The 24713-nt window shown below is 40.9% G+C and overlaps 1 protein-coding gene across 8 annotated transcripts in view; it reads right to left on the bottom strand.

Annotated features, from left to right (window-relative positions):
- Positions 1 to 16388, bottom strand: part of OSBPL9 (oxysterol binding protein like 9) — a 166060-nt gene extending 149672 nt beyond the window's left edge. For 4 of the 8 annotated variants that reach the window (XM_050802905.1, XM_050802895.1, XM_050802932.1 and 1 more), the window contains exon 1: positions 16039 to 16169. In XM_050802905.1, coding sequence (XP_050658862.1) covers positions 16039 to 16149 — 111 coding nt within the window. In that variant the 5' untranslated portion in view covers positions 16150 to 16169. Of the gene's footprint in view, positions 1 to 16038 lie in introns of all 8 variants that reach the window. The other 4 variants (XM_050802915.1, XM_050802924.1, XM_050802887.1 and 1 more) reach the window with 4 other exon arrangements.
- Positions 16389 to 24713: the final 8325 nt, after the last annotated feature.

Here is a 24713-nt window from a genome sequence, read left to right as displayed (position 1 = left end):
CACACACATAGAAACTACTATGTGATCCTCTTAAATTCCAATGTCTTCGCTGTCCAAAGGAAATAATATCAACTACTTCACAGTACTGTTTGTAAGATCATAATGGAGCTGAAAACTTCTTATTGCCTGATGATGTTGTATTCATGTTTGTGGCAATGCTGTTGTAAACAAACCTACTGTGCTGCCAGACATATAAAATACAGCACATACAATTATGTACAGTACATAATACTTGATAAGTACATTACCTTATATATTTACTACACTGTATTTTTATTGTTATTTTAGAATGTATACCTTCTATTTAAATATATTTAGATATATATATTTAGATATATAGATATATTTAAAAGTTAACTGTAAAACAGCCTCAGGCAGGGCCTTCAGTAGGGATTCCAGAAGAAAGCATTGTTATCATAGGAGATGACAGCTCCATGTGAGTTACTGACCTAAAGACCTTCCAGTGGGACAAGATATACAGGTGGAAGACAATGATATTGATGATATGGACCCTATGTAGACCTCTGCTAATGTGTTTGTATCTTACTTTTTGAAGCCACCTTTGCAAAAATTCTATCAGTGAGAAAATTATAGCAGTGGGGGAGATCTGATCTAGCCAACGCCCCTTTGCCTTTAGCTTTCAAGCTGCAATTATTTATAGGCTTAAGCCAAGCTAACTTTGGGAGAAATTTATAGTTTAAATGATAATAATCCTTCCCCAAAACTCAACTGCCTTTGTAAAGTTGATGAGAGACCACAAGGCTAAGAGATTAGAAGAGCCTGAATTCTGCTAATGATTGTCAGCCACTATTCTGGAGGTCACAATTATTTCTGCAGACAACATCACTATTGAAGAACCTAAGCTTGGTCTTTTTTTTTTCTTTTTGAGACAGGGTCTTGCTCTGTCGCCCAAGTTGGAATGCAGTGGCATGATCATAGCTCACTGTAGCCTCGACCTGTTGGGCTCAAGCGATCTTCCTGCCTCAGCCCCCAAGTATCTGGGGCCACAGGTACACTCCACCATGCTTGGTTAATTTTTTAAATGTTTTGTAGAGATGGGGTCTCACTATGTTGCCCAGGATGGTCTCAAACTCCAGGGCTCAATGATCCTCCTGCTGCTACCTCCCAAAGCACTGGGATTACAAGCATGCACCACCATGCCCAGCCAGATTGGCCTATTTGAGTTATCTTTTCAAGTTTTTTGCATGTCTGACAACTGATGGCTCCACATGGACATGACAACTGCTCCTGTGGCCTCACCTAAAAGCAACTCAGCACAAGAGGACAGCTCCAACCCAACCAGTCAGCACTCCCCATACCGTAGGCCCCTGCACACCAAACTATCTTTGAAAAACCCCTAACCTCAGAGTGAGGCCAGCCGCGTGTCAATTAAACTTTTTTTGCTGTAACGCCATGGTCTCCACGAATTGATTTTGTTTGCACAGTGGACAGAAAGAACCCATTGGGCAGATGTATTTTCAATAAGAAAAAGCTTACAATGAAAAACATAAAATAAGAAAACATAAATAGAAAAGAGCTTATAGAGTAAGGATATAAAGAAAGAAAATACTTTCATACAGCTGTACAATGTGCTTGTGTTTTAAACCCAAGTGTCAACACAGAAGAGTCAAAAAGTTAAAAAAAAAAAAAATTAAAAGTTTATCAAGTAAAACACTACAGTAAGCTAAGGTTAATTTATTGAAGAAAGAAATATTTTTTGTAAGTTTAGTGTTACCTAAATGTGTAGTGTTTATACAGTCTACGGTAATGTATGGTAATGTTCCCGGCCTTCACATTCACTCAACACTCACTCATTGACTCATCAGAGCAATTTTCAGTCCTGCAGGCTCCTTTCATGGTAAGTGCCTTATACAGGTGTACCATTTTTTATCTGTTATACCATATTTTTATTTGTATCTTTTCTACGCTTAGATACATTTAGATACACAAATATTTACCATTATATTACAATTGCCTACAGTATTCAGTACAGTAATGTTGTAGTGCAGAAAATGACTTCCCCAGAAAATAAGGCACTTAGGCACGGTGAGTGCTTTTGAAAATTGAAAGGCCTTAGAAATAAACCTTAGGATCAAGGTCCCTCTAACCTTGTCTTGTTTCTTCCTGACCCAGTGCTGGGAGGGACTCTCTGGCATTTCCTTATCTGACCAAAAAAGCATCTTACCAAAAAAAAAAAAAAAAAACCACAATTGTCTTCTATCCCCTTTCTGAAATCTCATTATCTATCACAGAAAAGAAGATTGAGAAAAGCAACTACACCTGGATGGACTTTTCTGTCTCTCTGGCCCACTCATTCTCCCCAGTAATCATTTAGTACCCTTTAAAAGAATTGTCTACACTCCCCATCTCCTCTGTCCCCTGTGAAAAAGGGCATGTAAACTACTGTACTCCATTAGGGGATCGGGATAATCACTCCGTAACTTCCCCTCCCCCATGCACATTAATAATTTTTTTTTTTTTTTTTTGAGACAGAATATGGCTTTGTCGACCAGGCTGGAGTACAGTGGCACAGTCTTGACTCACTGCAACCTCCAACTCCCAGTTTCAAGCAATTCTCCTGCCTTAGCCTCCCGAGTAGCTGGGACTAGAGGCACACACCACCGCACCCAGCCACATTAGTAAATTTGTATGCCTTTTCTCCTATGAATCTGCCTTTTGTCACCTGCATTTCAGCAAACCTCCAAAGCCCAAAGTAGAAGTTTTCCCTTTGGCTTGCCCATACAGTTTCACACTGTACAGGGTTGCAGCCTACCACATGGACTAGGTATGTAGTAAACTATATCATCTAAATTTGTGTAAGCACACTTTATGACATCCACAAAATGACAAAATCACCTAACAAATTTCTCAGAAGGTATCGCCCCACAATCCTGCCCCATTGTTAAGTGACCCATGACTATATTTACTGAAAAGCCACTAAGTGCTGGGCATTGCTCCAGATGCTGGAGATAAAATGATGAAGATAAATAGTCTCTGTTCTAATGGAACTTACATTTTATTCATACAAGACAGAAACAGACAATAAGCAAGAAAAACAAAATAATTAAAGCAATAACAATGACATATGAACGAAAACCTGTATAAGAAGTAATCAACCACGCTAGACCTGTCCAAGAAGACAGAAAACATTCAGAGACCCTGAGGCAAGAACAAGTTTGAAGAACTTCAAAGGAACAGAAGAAAAGCTAAAGTGGATAGAGAGTGGCAAGCTAAGGTCAGACAAGGTAGCTCACGCCTGTAATCCCAGCACTTTGGGAGGCCAAGGCAGGCGGATCACCTGAGGTCAGGAGACCAGCCTGGCCAACATGGGGAAACCCTGTCTATACCAAAAATACAAAAATTAGCCAGACGTGGTGGCATGCACCTGTAATCCCAGCTACCCAGTTGGCTGAGGCAGGACAATCGCTGGAACCCAGGAGGCAGAGGCTGTGGTGAGCTGAGATCACGCCACTGCACTCCAGCCTGGGCAACAGAGCAAGACTCCATCTCAAAAAAAAAGAAAGATAAATTGAAGTAGATCACAAAGTCATAGTAAAGTCATAACAAAAAATCTAGATATTTTTTCCTCCTTCTTTCTCTTTTCTTCTTTTTTTTTTTTTTTTTTTTTTTTTGAGATGGAGTCTCGCTCTGTCACCCAGGCCGGAGTGCAGTGGCGCAATTTCAGCTCACTGCAACCTTCGCCTCCTGGGTTCAAGCAATTCTCCCACCTCAGCCTCCTAAAGTATTGAAATGATAGGCATGAGCTACTGCACCAGGCCAGCGTAGGAATTTTAATCTCCCAAAGCCAGATGACTGAGATCTTACTCAATAAAGATGAAGAAAAAATGTTATCTTTTGTTCATTTGCCTCTTGAAGAAATACAATACAAAATGGTACACTAAATTACACAGAAAAATTTTAAAATGCTTTTAGGTTGTAAGAATATTATGTATAAAATGATTCCATTTTATATAAACCATACAGATGTATATTTGTGCATAAAGAGTTGTTAGGAAAGCTATTCTCCAAAACACAGATAAGTAGGATTTCAGGTGTGACTTTTCTTCCTTCTACTATAGTTTGACTCTTCTTTTAAAAATTTAGAGTAGTACTGCAATAGTTCTTTCCAAAAAAAATTAAGAGGAGGCCTTCATTAGTACAGTGGTGGAAAAATAATTAAGAATACAATGTCATCTCTTCAAGAACAGTAAAACAATTTTTAAAGCTGTAAAAGAGTAATCAACGTCATCAAACGCTGTAAAGACAGTGCTAAGATTATGAGCAAAAAAAGCACTCGTTGGGTTTAGCAACAAAGCTATCACTGGGGACCTCTGCTGGAATTTTCAGTGAAATGTGGAGATAAAAAAGAGTGCTGTCGAGTAAATACAAGATGGACTAACAGAGACAGGGATTTCAATAGACAAATGTATATTGAGGAAGCCAGGTTAGGATGATATTTTCAGGAAAAAACACAATTAGGAGAAACATTTTTCAGTGTAGAAGAGATGAACATGTTAATTCATTAATGAAAAAGTCAGTCCATCCTAAAATTCACATGTAAATTCAAAGGATCCAGAATAGCCAAAACTATCTTGAAAAAGAACAAAGAAAGTTAGAGGATTTACATTTCCCAATTTCAGAACTTACTACAAAGCTACAGTAATTGAGACAGTATAGTACTGGCGTAAGTACAGACAAATAAGTCAATGGAATAGAACTGACAATCCAAATGCAAATCTTCACATTTATGGTCAGTTAACTGTCAACAAGAATGCCAAAACAATTCAATGGAGAAAGAAGTCTTTCCAACAGATGATGCTCAGATAACTGGATATCCACATGCAAAAGAATAAAGATGGACCCTTACCTCATTCCATTAAAAAAAAAAAAAAAAAAACTAGCCAGGTGTAGTGGCTCACACATATAATTCCAGTACTTTGGGAGGCTGAGACAGAAGGATCATTTCAGCCCAGGAGTTGGAGAACAGGGTGAGCAACATGGCAAGACCCCATCCTCTACAAATAAAAAAATTAGCCCACATGGTGGCACAAGCCTGTAGTCCCAGCTACTCAGAAGGCTGAGGTGGGAGGATCACTTGGCCTCGGAGGTTGAGACTGCTATAAGCTGTGATTGTGCCACTGCACTCCAGGACGGACAACAGAGAAAGACCCTGTCTCAAAATAAACAAAAAAAACCACGACCAACAACAAAAATGGATCAGACCTACCCATTATAGCTAAAATATATAACTCTTAGAAGTAAACACAGATATGAAACTTTGTGACTTTAGATTAAGCAATGATTTCTCAGATATGACACCAAAAGCCTAAGCAGCAGCAGAACAGATAAACTGGACATCACCAAAATTAAAGATGGCCAGGTGTCACGGCTCACACTTCCAGCACTTTGGAAGGCCAAAGCGGGAGGATCGCTTGAGTCCAGGAGTTCAAGACTAGCCTGGGCAACACAATGGGATCCTAACTCTACCAAAAAAAAAATACAAAAATTACCTGGTATGGTGGCACATGCCTGCAATCCCAACTATTCAGGAGGCTGAGGCAGGAGGATTGCTTAAGCCTGGGAGGTCAAGGCTGCAGTGAGCTGTGATAGCACACTGTACTCCAGCCTGGGTGACAGAGTGAGATCTGGTCATGGGGGGGAAAAAAAGAATAAAAAGTAACAGGCTATCTAAAAATGTCTGTATAAAATGATTACAACTGTTTGTTATACTGCATAATATTCTTAAATAACAAAAACCTGTAGTGAGGAAGAAGTTAAATAGAGAGAGGAGAGAAAGCAAATAGAGGAGAAAATCTATAGACTGAGATCCCAAAAAGTTTGTGAGCAAATGGAACCCAGAACACTGGATTACCTCTTCTACTATGATAGGGAAAGGTAAAAGCAAGAATAAAGAGGAAAACAGATATATTAAAATAGGTGGGAGAATAAGGAGTTGAGAGTGTTCCCACCAAATGGACCATTGTCTCTGGTAAGCATGGCATCTCCAATGAGTGATGGAGGAAAAAAGAGGATTGCGAGACAAGAGATAGCTGCCAGAACGACAGATCACATTTTTATCCAGTGTATTTTCACCCAGCTGTGCCATAACAATACTAAGATAAAATACAAGAAATAAGTAGACAATCTTATCATGGGGCCTCACTGGAACAAAACTCCAAGAAATAGACAATCAACTTTTATAATAATTTTAACATTGTCATGTAAATAGAAAAAAATTAATTATGAATACCCGGAAACACTTCCCTTGAATATAATTCCATTTATATGATCCCATGTAACATGTAAACTTAACTTCTGCAAGAAAATTCCATTTTTAAAATAATCCTGGGCTGGACGCAGTGGCTCACAGTCATAATCACAGCACTTTGGGCAGCCGAGGAGGGTGGACCGCTTGAGCTCAAGAGTTCGAGACCAGCCTGGCCAACATGGTGAAACCCTATATCTACCAAAATTACAAAAAGTTAGCCAGTGTGGTGGTGCATGCCTACGGTCCCAGCTACTCAGGAGGCTGAGGTGAGGTGGGAGGATTTTTGAGTCTTGGAGCTGGAGGTTGCAGTGAGCCAAAATCATGCCACTGCACTCCAGCCTGGGTGACAGAGCAAGACCCCATTAAAAAAAAAAAAAGAAGATAATCCTTTACAATTAAATAAATGAGAAGGAAAACAATTGATTGGGGTGGCCATTTCATTGTCTGTATTTCTCTATAAAAGTAAAAGAAATTCAATCCTTAATCTAAATCGCTTGTACACTGTTATAGTTTTGATCGGGATTACCTAACTATTTGAAAATCTAATCCTTCCAACTGGCATGGTCTAGATTAGTTAAAAATAAATTAAATTACATTAAAAAAAAGAAAATCTAATCATACAATTGCCACTTTTGGAGTGGCATATTTAAGAACAACTCTACATCTTTCCACAAATTATTACCGCCAAGAAAACTGCTTGCAACAGAAGCAAGAATTGACTGCTTATCTGTTACAACACAGGAAGCAAAAGATCACACACAGTTCCACAGGCTCTGGATGACTGAACAAAAAACCTCTGTTGTTAATATAAGCTCAATCAGGTTTTACATAAACTGTGGAAACATACATTTTTGTTATTAGTATATTCCGTAAAACTTACAAGGCTGTGTAAACAAGAATTCCAAACAGCCTTCTGCATCTCACTCACCTATAATTCGAATTTGAAGGGCCATTCATTATTCTATCCACTAGGAGAATAATATGCCTCATTGTAGGGCTTGAAGATTATAATGTTCAGTACTGCCATCAAGGGTTTACAAGCTTGCTGTACAGATAGAGAATGTACTAGAGATATGTTTAGTTAATTGTAGCAGATGTAAAATGATTAATGCCCAAAAGAATTATATGAGCAAGGCTCAGAAGTCTTAGAAAAGGGAAAAATCAAGACTATCTGAAGTATTCAAGGAAAGTAAAAGATAAAAAATTTCCAAATAATTCTTCCCACTGATACTACTCACTATCTTAGGGAGTTTCTTTATGTCTTTTCAGGACGCTTTGATTTATATTTATTTTATTTATTTATTTATTTCTTTTGAGACTCACTCTGTCGCCCAGGCTAGAGTGCAGTGGCACAATCTTGGCTCATGGGTTCTGCCTTCCGGGTTCAAGCAATTCTCCTGCCTCAGCCTCCCAAGTAGCTGGTATTACAGAGGTGCACCACCATGCCCGGATAATTTTTTTATTTTTAGTAGAGACGGGGTTTCACATTTTGGTCAGGCTTGTCTCGAACTCCTGACCTCAAGTGATCCGCCCACCTTGACCTCCCAAAGTGCTGGGGGATTACAGGCATAAGCCACCACACCCGGCCCATTTAGATTTAGACACAATTTTTCTTTTGTTCCTTTTATAATTCTAAAGCAACTCTATTAGATTTGGACTATTAGAAGGTACCATACAGCCAGGCGAGGTGGCTCACACCTGTAATCTCAGCAGTTTGGGAGGCTGAGGCAGGTGAATCACTTGAGGTCAGGAGTTCAAGATCAGCCTGGTCAACATGGTGAAACCTCGTCTCTACTAAAAATACAAAAATTAGCCGGGCGTGGTGGTGGGTGCCTTAACCCCAGCTACTCAGGTGGCTGAGACAGAAGAACTGCTTGAACCCACAAGGTGGAGGTGGCAGTGAGTGGAGATCGTACCACAAGGTGAAGGTGGCAGTGAGTGGAGATCGCACCACTGCACTCCAGCCTGGGTGACGGAGAGAGACTCCGTCAAAAAAAAAAAAAAAAAAAAAGTACCATATATAAGCTCAATAAAAATCATATTTGATATATTCAAGAATGGTTTACTTAGAAAAGAATAAATTTGCTTTTAAATATTTGAAGGGAGTGGTGCTGATACCTTTCTAGGAGAATCTGAGACTACTTCTTTTACATGTTTGCAAGAGAAATATATACATTTAAGCCATTCAAAAATCTAAAATCTAAGAATTAGAGGGTAGATTTTTTTTTTATAATCTGCTAAACATTGCTAAAGACTGCCAAATAACACTTAAATGTGTTTTGACTAGCAGTGATTTTAAAACGCAAAGTCATCACAAGTCTCTTCCAGACAGTGTGCAACAGCAAAGAACATGATTTCTCTAACGACTCCTTTTACAAAGAATATCTTGAGTAGCCCAGGTAACTTACTAATTCAGTTTCTAATCCTCTCTCCAAAAGCAATACAAATCAAGAAAGAGGGTTAAACATTTGTGTGTAATGACTAAACAAATCATATTTAGCTATTCCTTATCTATTCCTTTTTCCAGTTTCCAGTGTCATTGTCCTAAATCTTTACTATATTCCTTGTGTCCTGACTGTATCCTCATTTTTAACATGGACCTTGCTTCCCATCCCTATACCATTTAAGCATATTCCTATTTTACAAACTGTTCCCCTTCATTCCACATTCCATATCCTCTTTGCCCCTTCTACAATGAAACATCTTGAATAATCTCCATTCACTTCATATACTTCCTGCCTCCTACTTACTCTTCAAGTCACTCCAACCTACATTCCATACCTACCACTCCATGGAAACCGCTCTCCCTAGGAACATCAATGATGTTGATCAATCCAATGGATATGCTTTAGACCACATCTATTTAATCCTTACAGCAGTATTCAAGCCAATTTACTACTTCCACCTTGCCATTCATGACTGCCACATTCTTCTAGTTTTTCTCTTACATCTCTGGCATCCCTTTTCACTCTCCTGTGCAGGCTTTTTTCCTCTGCCAATCCCTTAAATTGTGATTGTGGTGGTTTAAAATCTGTCCATAAATTCTTTTCAAAAGGTAAAGCCTAATTCCCCTCCTCATGCCTGAAATTCTCATCCCCAGGAGCATGAGTGGAACTTAATGGCTTGTTTCTAATGAACAGAATAAGGCAGAAGTGGTAGTCTCTGACTAGGTCATAAAAGGCATTGAGGCTTCCTCTTTGCTCTCACTTGGATCAGAGCCAGCTGCTCTGTCATGATGACACTTAAGCAGCTCAATGGAGAGGCTACCTGGTGAGGAACTGAGGCCACCTTCCAACAGCCAGCAAGGAACTGCGGCTTTCTGATCACAGCCATGTGAGTCATCGTGGAAGCTGATCCTCCTGCTCCAGTCAAGCCTTTCAGATGACTGCAGCACTGGCTAATATATTGATTACAACTTCATAAGAGACCCTGAGCCAGAACACAAAGTTCTGACCCATGGAAACTATGAGATAACAAACAGTTGTTTTAAGTTGCTACGTTTTGGAGTAATCTGTCATAACGCAATAGATAACTAAATCCAGTTGTATTTTCCAGAGTCCTATCCAAAGATCTCTATTCTACTGACTCTCTCAACTCTCCATAAAAGAAAAACTAATATTTATCTGCAGCCCAGATTTATTTTATGTTTTACTGACTGATAAGAGGCTATGCAGCCCAGATTTTTGTCCTAAGCTCCAGGCTATAACACGTCTTAATGTCAATTTCAACATGCCCTAAAGCAACCACTTCTCTCCCCCAACCTGTTCTTCCTATCCTCCTTTTTATCATTCATCCAGCTCAAGCTGAAAACCTACATGTCTTCAGACTCTTCCCCTTTCACTCACATCCAGTCACTAAATCCCATCAAAAGTGACCTCCTGATTACTTCTCTGCAACCATATTTAAAACACACACACACACACACACACACTTCACCTGAACCTATTGATCAATTTTAACACTATAGAGAGATAAGCTAACATCAAATGCCTCTTGATTTGATAGGTTCCACCTATATAGTATTCTTGCCCAAAAGAAACAAAATAAATTTGATTAAGCTTTCAGCTCAAATTATCAATTCATATAGGAAATACAGAGGACAAAGGAACATGTTTAAACATACCAAAATGATGCTTCCAACAAAATGCAAAATGTGGAAAATTCTACAGAGTAAATGACCTGGTGTCTTACACAAATAAATTGCCAAGAAAAAAAGAGGGAGAACTAGAGATTAAAAGAGACTCTATAATTTTATATGCAGATCTTGTTTGGAATTCCGACTCAAACCAACTGGTAAGGAAGGAATGTTTGCAATATTCTAGGAAATTTAACAGACTGGATATTTGATATTAATAAATACTACTATTTAGCTGGAATAAAAGTATTTTGATAACATTCTTTAAAATAGAGGTACCTTAACTTTCTTTTTTTTGAGACAGAATCTCGCTCTGTCGCCCAGGCTGGAGTGCAGTGGCACCATCTCGGCTCACTGCAAACTCCACTTCCTGGTTCAAGTGATTCTCCTTGAACGGAGAGGCTGAATTCTCGGCCTCCCAAGTAGCTGGGATTACTGGTGCCAGCCACTGCCCCCAGCAAATTTTTGTATTTTTAGCAGAGATAGTGCTGGCCAGGCTAGTCTTGAATTGCTGACCTCAGGTGATCTCCCTGCCTCAGCCTCCCAAAGTGCTGGGATTACAGGCTTGAAGCACCATGCCTGGTCACATACTGAAATATTCACAAAGAAACAATACAGTGTCGCCGGGCGCGGTGGCTCACGCCTGTAATGCCAGCCCTTTGGGAGGCCGAGGCAGGTGGATCACGAGGTCAGGAGATTGAGACCATCCTGGCTAACACGGTGAAACCCCATCTCTACTAACAATACAAAAAAACTAGCCGGGCGTAGCGGCGGGCGCCTATAGTCCCAGCTACTCAGGAGGCTGAGACACGAGAATGGCGTGAGCCCGGGAGGCGGAGCTTGCAGTGAGTCGAGATGGTGCCACTGCACTCCAGCCTGGGCGCAGAGTGAGACTCCGTCTCAAAAAAAAAAAAAAAAAAAAGAAAAAGAAAAGAAATAATACAGTATCTGGGATCTGCTCTAAAAATAATTCAATAGACGAGGAAGGAGTTAATGGGAGTACTAATAAAACAAGATTGGCCATTTGTTGGTATTTGCATAAGCTGGATGAAATGAATTCATTTTACTGTGCTCTTTACTTTTATGAATGTTAAAAACTTTCTATAATAGGCTGGGCACAGGGCTCATGCCTGTAATTCCAACATTCTGGGAGGCCGAGGCAAGTGGATTGCTTGAGCCCAGAAGTTCAGCAACATGGTGAAACCCCGTCTCTACCAAAAATACAAAATTAGCCCGTCTTATAACTTGGTTTCAAAATAAATGAATAAATAAAATAGATTTAATTTTTTTTAAATTTCTATAAAAGTTTTTTCAATAATAATAAAAAGTGCTTACAACACTGAAATAACTCTCCACTGCCCTGGGGATAAAGTTTAAATTCCTTAACATGGTTTGCCAAGAAAGCCTTTCATTATCTGTCCTCCTGCTTAGCTCTCCAGTTCATCTCTCACTACTACCTACCTCACAGCCCAACCTCCAGAAATGACAAGTTGCTTACTCTTGTCTCCTTCAAAAAACTTTTATTCCCTTTGTCTCAAGCACTTTTCCCTTTTTGCTTACATGGCTAATCTCTACTCGTCATTCAAGTCATAACAAACCTGCTTCTCCAAGGAAACCTTTCCTAACCCTCCAAGACTGAGTCAAGTAGCCAGCCCACCTATGTATCCCCCTGTGCTTCCTCTATCACAGCTCTTATGTGGTATGTCCCCCAACATTTTATAGGTACCATGAGAGCATGAACAATTTCCATCTTATTTGCCACTTTAACCCCACTTCTTAACAAAGTGCCCGGCACACAGTAGGTACTCTGTAACCTTTCAAAAATTAACAAAAGGCACAAATTCCTCTAACTTTCTAAACTTTCAACTCCTCATAGATCTATACCTCCCCCAATTTTCCTTCCTTCCACATCTTCTTTTGTGATTATGAGCCACATAAACAATTGGTTGCTCACATAGTGTTCCCAAATTTATATCCTTAGCTCTCCCTGGCCATTTCATCTAATAAAAATTCAACTAATAAATTATGTGCTATATTCCAACAGATCTTCATCTCCAGGCCTGCCCTCATGGTTCCAAATACCTTCTGGACATAATCTCCTGTTACCTTCCACACACACCTTAATACTAGAGCTGCTTAGAAATTCTCAATATTCTCTTAATGCACCTTTTGTTCTCAAGTTTCCCAATCTGTGCATATCCTTTCCCATTACCTGAAATGTCCTTCCCCTCTTCTACCTTTATCCTTTCAGTCTCAGCCCAAATGTCTCTCTGGCCTTTTCCAGGCAATGTTCCCACAGTACTCGGTTCTTTTTTCTATTGCAGAATTTGGCATATTGCTTTGAAATGATGTTTAGGTATTTGCTCTGCTAGACTGTGAGTTCCTACATGGGAGAATTACTTCCCCTTCATGCTTGCACTCCTATCACATATAGTACAATGCCTGTTATAGTCAGCCCTAAATAAATGCTTGCTGAATGAATTATAGTATATTAGATTTCTAATAAATAAGAGGGAGAGAGCTAGAGCTGAAAAGAGTGCCCAAATCTACTTTCCTAAAGGAAATAATCAGTTTCCCTGTTCCCGTATTGGGCAGAATAAAAATATAACAAGCTCTTTTTTCAAAAACTAAAGACTCACAGATTATTAAAACAAAAGAAATTATGAAACAAAATAAAAGAATAAAGACCATTCCATCTGCTGATACCAAGTCTGGTGAGGACACAGGCTGAAGTGAGGTTTGTGTAAATCTATTCAGTTCACAGCAATCGCAATGATCCTAACCCAATCCTGAGATTATCTCAATAACAATTCTCAGTAAGGCCAACTCTAAAACAAGGTCACTCTAGTTTAGTTCAGGGTTTTCAGGACCACCCTAGAATATATACAACCACAGAGACAGACTACAAGTCAAGTGATTTTGGAAACAAGAATTAAAGGTATGCTATTTACTGCCTTGCTTGGAAGGCTACACAATTAATTCAGATATTCTTCCTGGAAGATGTAGCTCCAAGTTATTAGCCACATGCAAATCAATAACATGTACCTTCAAATCCTTCAGAATCCAAACGGACTGAAATAATGTCATATGTGTAGAATTCACTGCCAAAATCCAATGTGTCTCCTACCTTCCGTTTTAAATAAATATCTATCCTTTTCCCATCTTTACTAGATCTCTTCTAATTTGAGATTGGCTATCATTTTATTTTCACAAGATGGTACAATTCTCTGTTGTTTCTCTGTAAGCAAATACTTTAATATCAAAGAACTAGAAAAGAAAAAAAATATTCTAAACAGTCATTAGTGAGAAATACGATACTTCCTTTCTCTGGCAAGGATAATGTTTTAGGGAATCTAGTCTCAAAAAGAAGGGTAAGTATTGAGGGGGAAAAAAAGTATTTTTTTTAAACCCTATATTTAGCCAGTAAGAAAGGAGATATTTGTCCAAGTATTCAAAAACTAAAAGGGCAATAAAGCAGAAAAAGGATACATGAAAGGAAGAAAAAGAGGAAAAAGGAAGATTCTTTCTGGGCTAGGCATTCCCAAGAACCTCAGCTTGGGGGCCTCTCCAGTATGGTCCTAGATTCAGATCCACACAAATTTGGGATTTCTAAAGTAACTTAACTGCATAGTGCCACTCACTGAAATCACTCTATCTTGAATAGAGTTTATGGGATTTTCTGATTATCACATCTACTGAAACCCCATTATTACTTTTCCTTTATCTAAGCCATGGCTTTCATTAATTCCAGAGTTTTCAGGATATAATATTCAGTTGCCTCTCTTTCATGCCTACCTAAAGACAATCTTCAACAATGTGTTTAAGACTCATTAAGGTTTAGTCTTTTTTTCCCTTTAAAAACTATGTAAAGAAAGAAAGCTGACAGTTGAAGGATGATGAAAGTAATACTTTCACTTTTGCAAGCTTGCCTTTAGTAACTCACAACTTACACCTTTCTCCTTCCTGTAGTGAAAGTGAAGTTTAGTAGAAAAAGTCAATAATTTGGTATCCTGATTCCATCACTTAGTACTATGTGATGTTGGGCAAATTGCTTTAAAAGCCTGGAGCCTCATTTTTCAAAACTCTTACTGGGGATATTAAATGGAGATAATGAATAACCACCTTGCAGAGTCATTAGGAGTGAAATGAATTAAAGGACTCACTAAGCTACTATATAAGCTCCAGAGAAGAGGAACAGTAAATGTCTTTATTACTGTTGATTCTTGCTGGCATGAAAACGTACATAGCAGCTCAATGATATTTTTTAAATGAACAAATAAATTCAGTGTCCCCTTTCTCTCATCAACATTAACCCTTCTTCCATAATCATATGTTTTTCTTTCTGTCTTCTATTATTTTCTAAAGCTTTCTGGGCATTCTATTTTGTCCTTTTAAGTATTTTCTTCCCTCATATCAGCTATCGTTAACTATACACCATTCGGAGAAAGTACCTTTCTAAGTAAGTTACCTCCCTAATACCACCCACCCTCCATATCGAATGCGATGAGGGTGGAGGGGATAGTCAAAACATAAGATTCAAGGCCGCACGCGGTGGCTCACGTCCGGCAGCACTTTGGGAGGCCGAGGCGGGCGGAACACCTGAGGTCAGGAATTCAAGACCAGCCTGGCCAACATGGTGAAACCCCGTCTCTACTAAAAATACAAGAATTAGCTGGGTGTGGTGGCGCATGCCTGTGATCCCAGCTACTCGGGAGGCAGAGGCAGGAGAATCGCTTGAACCCGGGAGGCAGAGGTTGCAGCGAGCTGAGATTATGCCACTGCACGCCAGCCTGGGCGACAGGGCGAGACTCCGTCTCAAAAACAAACCCCCCCCCCCACACACACACACAAAGCAAAACAAAAAACCACATAAGATTCATAGCAATTCATCTACTTGTCCATAGCCACCAACTCATGTTAACAGTGAAGCCCTGAACCCAGAATATAACTATAAGAGGACACTGCACTATCCCTTGTCTCTCTTCGCCGACAAGAGACTCGCGTGTAGGAAATCCTCGGCTCTCAAAAGTTAAGGCGTCGTTTGAGCTCGCCTCCCGCTAAATAGAGGGGTGCGTCCCTTGAATGAGACACACAACCTGAACCGACTGGAGGGATTTCGGACCCCCTGGTGTTGCCCGAGAGCTGGTCACCTTTGGACCTGCCCCGGCTCCTCCGGTCACTCTTCCGAAGACGCAGAGCGCTTCAATCCCTGGAGGGAAGCTAAGGGGTGCGGCCGGCTACCGGGCCTGGTGGGACAGTGTAAAGTCCACGACAACATATGAAGACGGCATGAACCGCACGACTGGACCTTTTAAGCCATGACTACGACCACCCTTGCCCACTCACAACCATGCCGGACCCCACTATCGCTTAACAGCGGACCCTAAGAAAGAAACTTGGCTCACCCCCAACCCATAAATCAGACAGCTAGTTTCTATTTATTGGCTGCGCCCCTCTCTCCCTCACCCTCATTGGCTATCCGAGACGTAAAACCCTCCCCAACAAGGGAACCCTCTCGTACGGCGGCACCCCCAGACTAGCAATCTCAACTCAGCCACCTAAAACCCCGGTTCCCCACCTCCACCCAGGAAACGCGGCCCCGAGGCGCCTGGAGCTGTGCCCTCCAAGGACTCACCGTGTAGTAGGAAAGCAGTCCTGCATTGTAGTCCAGCACGAACCAACGGTACTGCCAGCCCTTCATCACGTTAGTCCATTTGCTCAGCGGCCCTTCCATGATGGACGCCATCTTGGGAGCCGCCAATGACAACAAACGGCCTGACGTCACTCGCCTATATGGCATTCAGCATGCGGGGGGCGGGGCTACAGGGGGCGGGGCGGGTTCGGGGCGGGTCCTGGGCGGTGCCGGCAGATGCTCCCAGCGATCAAGTCAAACATGCTTTCTTTGGGCGCCTATTGTGTGTAGGACTCCATTGCCAGGGATGCGAGAATGCAAACGCGAATACTGCTATTAAGATTATTTACAATCTATCATGGGATTAGAGTAAAGAAAAAAGATTATGAACATATTAATAAATAATTTTACTGGCCATGATACCTTCCACTTCCAAAAGATTTCATATCTGATATTCATTTATGCATTCATTCCACAAATTCATTCATTTAATAAATATTCGCTATTTTGTGCGAGGCATTCTTCTAGGCATTGGGGATACAACAGAGCCTTCATGACAGGTGAGGGGAATGGTAAAATAAATAGTAAATTATATCATACATTAAAAAATCATATGTAGTCCCAGCTACTCGGGAGGCTGAGTCAGGAGAATGGCCTGAACCCGGGAGGCGGAGCTTGCAGTGAGCTGAGATCCGGCCACTGCACTCCAGCCTGGGCGGCAGAGCGAGACTCCGTCTCAAAAAAAAAAAAAAAAAAAAAAATCATAAATGCTATGGAGAAAACCATAATCAAGGGAGGAGAGAGCGTTGGAGCTGCTATTTTAAATTCCCAAATTTAAAGGAAGGGAAGGCCTGAATGAAAAGGTAACTTTTAAGCAAAGAGCTGAAGAAAGTGAAGGAGGGAGCCTGGTGGAAGAGCCTTCCAAGACGAAGGAATAGCAAATGCAAAGACCAGATTTTAGGAGTGAGCGTGGCATCTTGAGGGATCAGCAAGGAGGTCAGTGTGCGTGGAGCAGTAAGCCAGGGAGAAAGTGGTGGGAGACAAGGACAAAGAAGTAGGGATAGATCACTAACACCCAACGAGGGCAATTTAAGTATTTATTGGCCGGGCACGGTGGCTCGCCCCTGTAATCCCAGCACTTTGGGTGGCCGAGGCAGGCAGATCACTTGAGGTCAGGCGTTCGAGACCAGCCTGGCCAACGTGTTGAAACCCCGTCTTTTCTAAATATACAAAAATTATCAGAGTGTGGTGGTGCACCCTGTAGTCCTAGCTGAGGTACAAGAATCTCTTGAACCTGGGAGGCAGAGGTTGCAGTGAGCCGAGATTGCACCACTGCACTGCAGCCTGGGTGACAGAACCAGATTCTATCTCACACACACACACACACACAAAAAAGGATTTATTGACCACCTACTATATCTAGGCACTGTTGGAGGTCCTGGGAATACAGCAGTGAATAAGCTGTCTCAGAGCTTAAATTCTGTGATGAAAGCAAACACTAAACAAGTAAACAAGAAAAATATCCAATACTGATTAACACTGCAAATAATTTAATAAATTATTTTAATAAAAAGTCAATGGGTAGCTGATTTATAATGGGTGGTCAGGGCAGGCCTCTTAGGAAGTGGCTTTAAATTTAGATATAGAGGATAAGAAAAAGCCAGCCCTGCAAATATCAAGAGAAAGAGCTAAAAAGGAAACTAAAAGATGAGGCACTAACTGGAAACGGAGGTGTGGTCAAGGGAAGGGCTTTCTTTGTCCTTTTTTAAAATTATTATTTAGATTGAAGACACTAGAGAATATTATTTTCCTGATTTTCAAGAGAGGGAAAAACTGGGGACATCCTAGAGAAAAGAGAGAATAGCAGCAGTGAAGCCCTTCATAAGATTGAGACTACTTTTTATGTTGGCAAAACACTGGAATAAAATACAAAAAAGAAAGAAAGGAAAAGACTGAGACCCCAAGCCCAAGTGCAAATGTTGACTTTTGATAGTAGCAGAGATACTTCATCAAGAGTAACAAGAAGGAAGAGCAGAGAGTATGGGTTCAGATGCCAGTGGGTCAGTAGTTAGATGGTATAGAAAAGAATGAGTTTGTTTCTTTTCTTTTCTTTTGTGTGTGTGTGTATGTTTTTTGTTTGTTTGTTTGTTTTTTAAGACAGAGTTTCACTCTTATCGCCCAGGCTGGAGAGGAGTGGCGCAATCTCGGCCCACTGCAATCTCCACCTCCCTGTTCAAGTGATTCTCTTGCCTCAGCCTCCCGAGTAGCTGGGATTACAGGTGCTTGCCACCATGCCTAGCTAACTTTTGTATTTTTAGTAGAGACGGGGTTTCACCATGTTGGCCAGGCTGGTCTTGAACTCCTGACCTCAGGTGATCCACCCGTCTCGGCCTCCCAAAGTGTTGGGATTACAGGTGTGAGCTACTGAGCTGGGCTGAGTTTCTATTTCTAGTTGAGAAGAGGCTCAAAGCTTAGTAGTTAAGAATGTGGATCCTGGTGCCATAGTACCAGAGTTTTAATATCCAGAGTCATCACTTAGTAGCTACATGGCCTTAGGCAAGTTTGCTAACTTCTCTATGCCTCAGTGTCCCCTTCTTTAAAATGTGAGTAACAACAGTAGCTGTCTACGAAGGTTGTTTCAAGGATTAAGTGAGCTCCTGTGGGTAAAGAGCTTAGATGAGAGCCTGGTAGATAGTAAGCACTCTGTTAATATTAGCTCTTATTCTGCAGTTATACAGGCAACAGGAGAAATACATAAATAAATAAGTAAATAATTATTAGTTCTTAGAATTTTCCCAAAGAAATGTGGTGTGGGCCGGGCTTGTTGGCTGACACCTGTAATCCCAGTGTTTTGGGAGGCTGAAGTGGGAGAATCGCTGGAGGCCAGGAGTTTGGGACCAGCCTGGGCAACATAGCGGGACCCCATCTCTACAAAAAAAATAAAATTTAAAACTAAAAACGTTTGTTGGCTATGGTGGCACACATCTGTAGTCCTACCTTCTCAGGAAACTGAGGTAGGAGGATTGCTTGAGCCCAGGAGGTCAAGACTGCAGTGAGCCAAGATCACGACACTGCACTCCAGCCTGAGTTGGATGTCAGAGTGTGACACTGTCTCTACAAGAAATTTGAAAAAGAAGTAAATAAGAATATATCTCTACAAGAAATTTGAAGAAGAAGTAAATAAGAACATATCTGAAAGGGATTATAGTCAAAAAAAATGAGCATCCTGTTTCTCCTTTCCTTTCTTTTCCTTGGGATAGTCTCTTTTCTATAGATTACAATTTAATAAAGGTTTCTGGGGATAAGGAAGATGTTTGGCATCTTCGAGAAAGCCAGGCCAGGCTCAGTGGCTCATGCCTGTAATCCCAGCACTTTGGGAATCCAAGGTGGGAGGATCACTTCAGCCCGGGAGTTACAGACCAGCCTGGGCAACAAAGTGAAACTCCTGGGCAACAAAGAACAGCCTGGACAACAAAGTGAGACCCTGTCTCTACAAAAAATTTAAAAATTAGCGAGGTTGTGGTGGCACATGCCTGTAGTACCAGCTACTTGGGAGGCTGACGCAGGAGGATTGCTTGAACCCAGGAGGTCAAGGATACAGTAAGCAGAAATCGCGCCACTCCCCTCCAGCCTAGGCAAGGCAACAGATCAAGACCCTGTCTCAAAAAAAAAAAAAAAAAGAAAAAGAAAAAGAAAAAAAAGAGAAGAAAAGGCAAGGCTTGGTTTAGGAGACATGGTTCCTATTCAGGAGCTAACCAGGACATGAAACATGCATGCAACTGAGTGTGGTACAAAGTCATTTCTCTTTCCTTTTGGATATATTTTTTTCTTATTAATTCCACCATTTGTTACCTACCCTATGCCAGGGACTGTGCCAGGAATGTGATATACCTTATCACATTTAATCATCACAATAACCCTGTGAGTATTTTAATCTCCACATTTTACAAATAAGGAAATGAGATTCAAAGAAATGAACAAACTTACCCAGGTATCTTAGAGTATTAATTAGCGAATTAACATATCTGAGTCCATATAAACATATATCTGTCTTTTCATCATGCTACATGGCCTCCTCAAAACACACTATACACTTCCTATAGAAACTTGATGTTCCAGACTAATCAGCAGAATGGCTCGTGTTGCTGATGTCTTCTGGGATAAGCAAACTGTGGGGATCTTGAAACATCATGACTCAGATTGAGTTAAAACATTTATATAGTGTTCATTAGTATCCCTCCATTAGCTTCTTAACAGCAGGAACCAGGCTTTATCTTTGTAGCCCTAGAAACTAGCCCAGTTCTTGGCACACAGAAGGTGCTTAATAATTAATGTTTGATCTGAATTATGTGTTCCATTGAAACCGACCAAAAAGTTTCAAGGATTCTGCTAAACTCCATCAGTTACATTGTCTCCTTTATTCCCCTCAACAATCCTTCAAGATTTGTACTATCACACCTGTTTCACATATGAGGACACTGGGACACAGAGTTATTTAGTGGCTTGCCCAAAGTCACACAACTAGTAAATAGCAGAACCAGAATTAGAATCTAGGTCTTTTTATGCCAGATCCATTTCATCCCAGCAGCAAGCTTATCTGCATTGTCTATGTGTAAATGTCTTGATCACTTCTCAGTCTTTTGGCTAAGATTAAGTGTAGTAAATAAATGTCTTGGACATGACACAGGCAACGTCATCAACTTCTAAATCAGTTTTAACTTTCATCAGGGTCACCAGGCATCAGCAGGCTCTACTTAGCTTCAAATGTCAAAACACAGGTGATCAGGGAGAGCCAGGATCAAGTGCCATTCTTGACTCCTAAAACCATGTCCAATTCCACAGCACTTTTTCTACATTCTACACAAAGTGTCAAACTACATGCTTTAGATAATTAGCTGAAGTTACACATGGTGGAGACACATTGGCTGTAGTTCCTACATTCCTCAGTGACTGGCATCTTGTAGAACTGATGTGGCAGCTGATGCAGAGCAGAAAAAGAGGATTAGACTCAGAACTGAAAGGTAGAGTCAATGTTAACCATAAAACATCAAAAACTCATCAAGGACAGGAGCTGGGACAGATTCATCCCAGCATTCAGAATATCAATAAATATTAAACTAAAGACATGATTTTTGAAAGACCGTCTGGCAGCAAAATTGAGGACAAAATGGAGAGGAGCAAGATGAGATAAGAAGACAAAGAGAGTTTTAAAATGCTAATTAAGCAATAGAGAGTTTCAGTTTGGACAATGACAGCATGGATGAAGAATAGGAAAGATACTATTCTGTATATTTATTGAGAAACATTTTGGAGATAAGATTTTAAAACTCACTAAGCAATGGAATTAAATGAGGAGGGAGTAAGAAGAATCAGAGATAATACCAAGGTTTCTTACTTTTGTAACTGAATAATCACTTAGCCAAGCTTTGTTTTGTATGTATGTATTTATTCATTTATTTATTTAGAGACAGAGTCCCACTCTGTCACCCAGGCTAGAGTGCAGTAGCACCATCTCAGCTCACTGCAACCTTCGTCTCCCAGGTTCAAGTAATTCTCCTGCCTCAGCCTCCTGAGTGGCTGGGACTACAGATGCCCACCACCACGCCCGGCTAATTTTTGTATTTTTAGTAGAGACGGGGTTTCACCATGTTGACCAGGCTGGTATCAAACCCCTACCTCAGGTGATCCAGCCCCTGCACCCCCTTAACCTCTCAGAGTGCTGGGATTACAGGCACAAGCCACCAGGCCTGGACTGTTTTGTTTTTAAAAAGGAAGAACAATAATGGCTTGTGTTTCTCAATAGGAAGTTTCCTTCCTTTACACAGCTATTTAGACCATTAATTTTTTCCCTTAGTTTCTAGCAAAAATGATTTGCAACTTTTCCACAGCCAAGAGTTTAGGTACAAATTACTTCATAATGTATTCTGTTGTTGTTGGTTTGCTGTCTTCTCTTCCTAAACTTCACACCAACTGCTTTTTGTTATTGTTGTCATGTTTCTTAATTGGTATTTGTTGAGCATCAAATAAAACAACATTTCTAGAATACTGCTTTATTAAGGGAAAACACAGAAACCTACAAGACCTTGACTGTCGTTTGCTGGATGTAGAAGAAACAAGATCACGCTTATATTTGGGAGAAGCAAAATAAGGCATAGCCTGTTTTGTTCACAGACAGCAAGTCCTGTGGTGTTGTTGTTGTTGTTGTTGTTGTTTTGTTTTTCACCCTTTGTGATGTGCTACAGAGCAAGAAAGTGAAACATCAAGTTTAGGAAAGGCTATGATTTTCAGGCAAAAGGGAGTTGAGAAAGGGAGAGAAAATATTTTAGGAGATTTAGGCCCTGTAAGTGTTCTAAGGAAAGAAAAGAGGAATGAACTAATCTTTTGTCTTCTCCTTCTAGTGTCCCCTTGGAGACCCACATCTCAGCTACCTTGGGCTTTAAACATTTTGCAAACACCCTCCTTCACAGATGGAAGTGACCTTTCATTCTTTACAGCCCCATCTACACCCTGAACAAACATGTAACAGTGTCTGGGAAAACCTATTCCTACTCATTGAGCGCCTGGTTCTCCTATCTCTTGGGTTCTTGGAGGACTCAGTTATATGTGCATCCACAAGCTTAGCACAGTGCCTCACGCAGACAACACGGAACAGAAAGCAGCAGGCAATCTGCTTAGCAGTAGCAGGTAATCTGAATAAAAGGGTCAGGGAAGGCTAGGGAAGCTGGATTGCCAGAAACAGTTTTTACTTACACTTTGTACTTATTTGGGTTGGCTGAGAGGAGCTCATAGAGATTAAGGAGCTAATTCTCCCAAGTCACTCTCTTGAATAAATAATAGTCAAGAAAAAGTAGCTTCTCTAGCTAAAATCTCATTGAGGTCAGTGACTTATTCACCTCTATATCGCCAATATAACAATACTGCCTGGGGCATAGTAGTCCATGTTGAATGTTTGTGAAAATGATCTGAATTAAGGTTAGGAGTTCAAAACCAGCCTGGCCAACATCGTGAAACCCCGTCTCTACTAAAAATACAAAATTAGCCAGGCATGGTAGTGCATGCCTATAATCCCAGCTACTCAGGAGGCTGAGGCAGGAGAATCGTTGAACCTGGGAGGCAGAGGTTGCAGTGATCAGAGATTGTGCCACCACAGTCCAGTCGGAGAAACAGAGCAAGACTCTGTCTCAAAAACAACAACAACAAATATCAGTTCCTTTTTGAGAGTTTCTTTGGACACCCACACCTGTGCCAACCCCCAGATAGAGCTAATCTTACCTTTACTATGTTCCACAGCAAATTACACATTCTAATTCAGGTAACAATTATCTCACAGCATCCTTAATGAGTTCATCCACAGTGTATTGTGACAAGAATATTCTACATTGTAAGATATATGTGTGTGGCTGGGCGCGGTGGCTTACACCTGTAATCCCAGCACTTTGAGAGGCTGAGGCGGACAGATCATGAGGTCAGGAGTTCAAGACCAGCCTGGCCAACATGGTGAAACCCCATTTCTACTAAAGATACAAAAATTAGCTGGGCGTGGTGGTGCATGCCTGTAATCCCAGCTACTCAGGAGACTGAGGCAGGAGAATTGCTTGAATCCAGGAGGTGGAGGTTGCGGTGAGCCGAGATTGCACCACTGCACTCCAGCCTGGGCAACAAGAGTGAAACTCCATCTCAAAAAAGAAAAAAAAATGACTTTCAGCAGGCAAGTGGATATCCTAATTGGGAGCTCAAGAAATAAACCAGTGCTGGAATTACACATTTGAGTTTTAATCCATAGGCAGTAGCTGGCTGAGAGTGGTGGTTCATGCCTATAATTCCAGCACTTTGGGAGGTTGAGGCATGAGGCAGGAGGATCACTTGAAGCCAGGAGTTCGAGACCAGCCTGGGCAACATAGCCAGACCCTGTCTCTACAAAAAAAAAAAAAAAAAAAAAAAGCCAGGCATGGTGGCACATACCTGTAGTTCCAACTACTCAGGAAGCTGAAATTGGAGGAGCTCTTGAGCCCAGGTGGTCGAGGCTGCAGTGAGCCATGATGGTGCCACTGCACTCCAGCCTGGGTGACAGAGTGACACTCTATCTCTAAAAAAAAAAAAAGAGAGAGAGAAGGTAACTGAAGGCATGGGAAGCATTGAGATCAGGGAATGTGGATAGAGTGTATGGTTCAGGATGGAACCCTAGAGGACAGTAAAATTTAAAGAAAAGGAAAAAGAAGAGAAGCCAGGAAAAAAGATTAACAATCAATAATTAGAATGGGGAAGAATGAGAGAGGCTTGAGAAAGCCAAGGCCTCGGGAAAATACTTCAAGATCAAATGCAGGAAATTAAGTGGCATTCTCCTTGGTGAACTCTATTTCCATGTGAATTAGGTCATTAACAGATAGGTAATTAATTAACAGATAGGTAGGGGGAAGGGGAGGTCATAGGATTAGATAGTGAACCTTAGGAAGGTGATGAAGTGTAAAAGGCAAGAGGGAAGGGCTCTGTGAAGTGAGAAAAAAGGGATGGAAGTAGCAATAAGGTCCCAGCTGAGTTTAAACATAAAAGCTATTGGTAGCACTGGCTTATCTTGTTTTGAATGGTTGAGGGATTTTTTTTCCCCCAGCAATTCTCAGCAACCCATGTCTAGGAACACAGGAGGTACATCACTGGAATTACCCAAGGTGAGAAAGATT

This window comes from Macaca thibetana, chromosome 1 (genome assembly GCF_024542745.1).
Source record: "Macaca thibetana thibetana isolate TM-01 chromosome 1, ASM2454274v1, whole genome shotgun sequence".
Taxonomy (NCBI): Eukaryota; Metazoa; Chordata; class Mammalia; order Primates; family Cercopithecidae; genus Macaca; species Macaca thibetana.
This window is presented reverse-complemented; position numbering and strand designations above follow the sequence as displayed.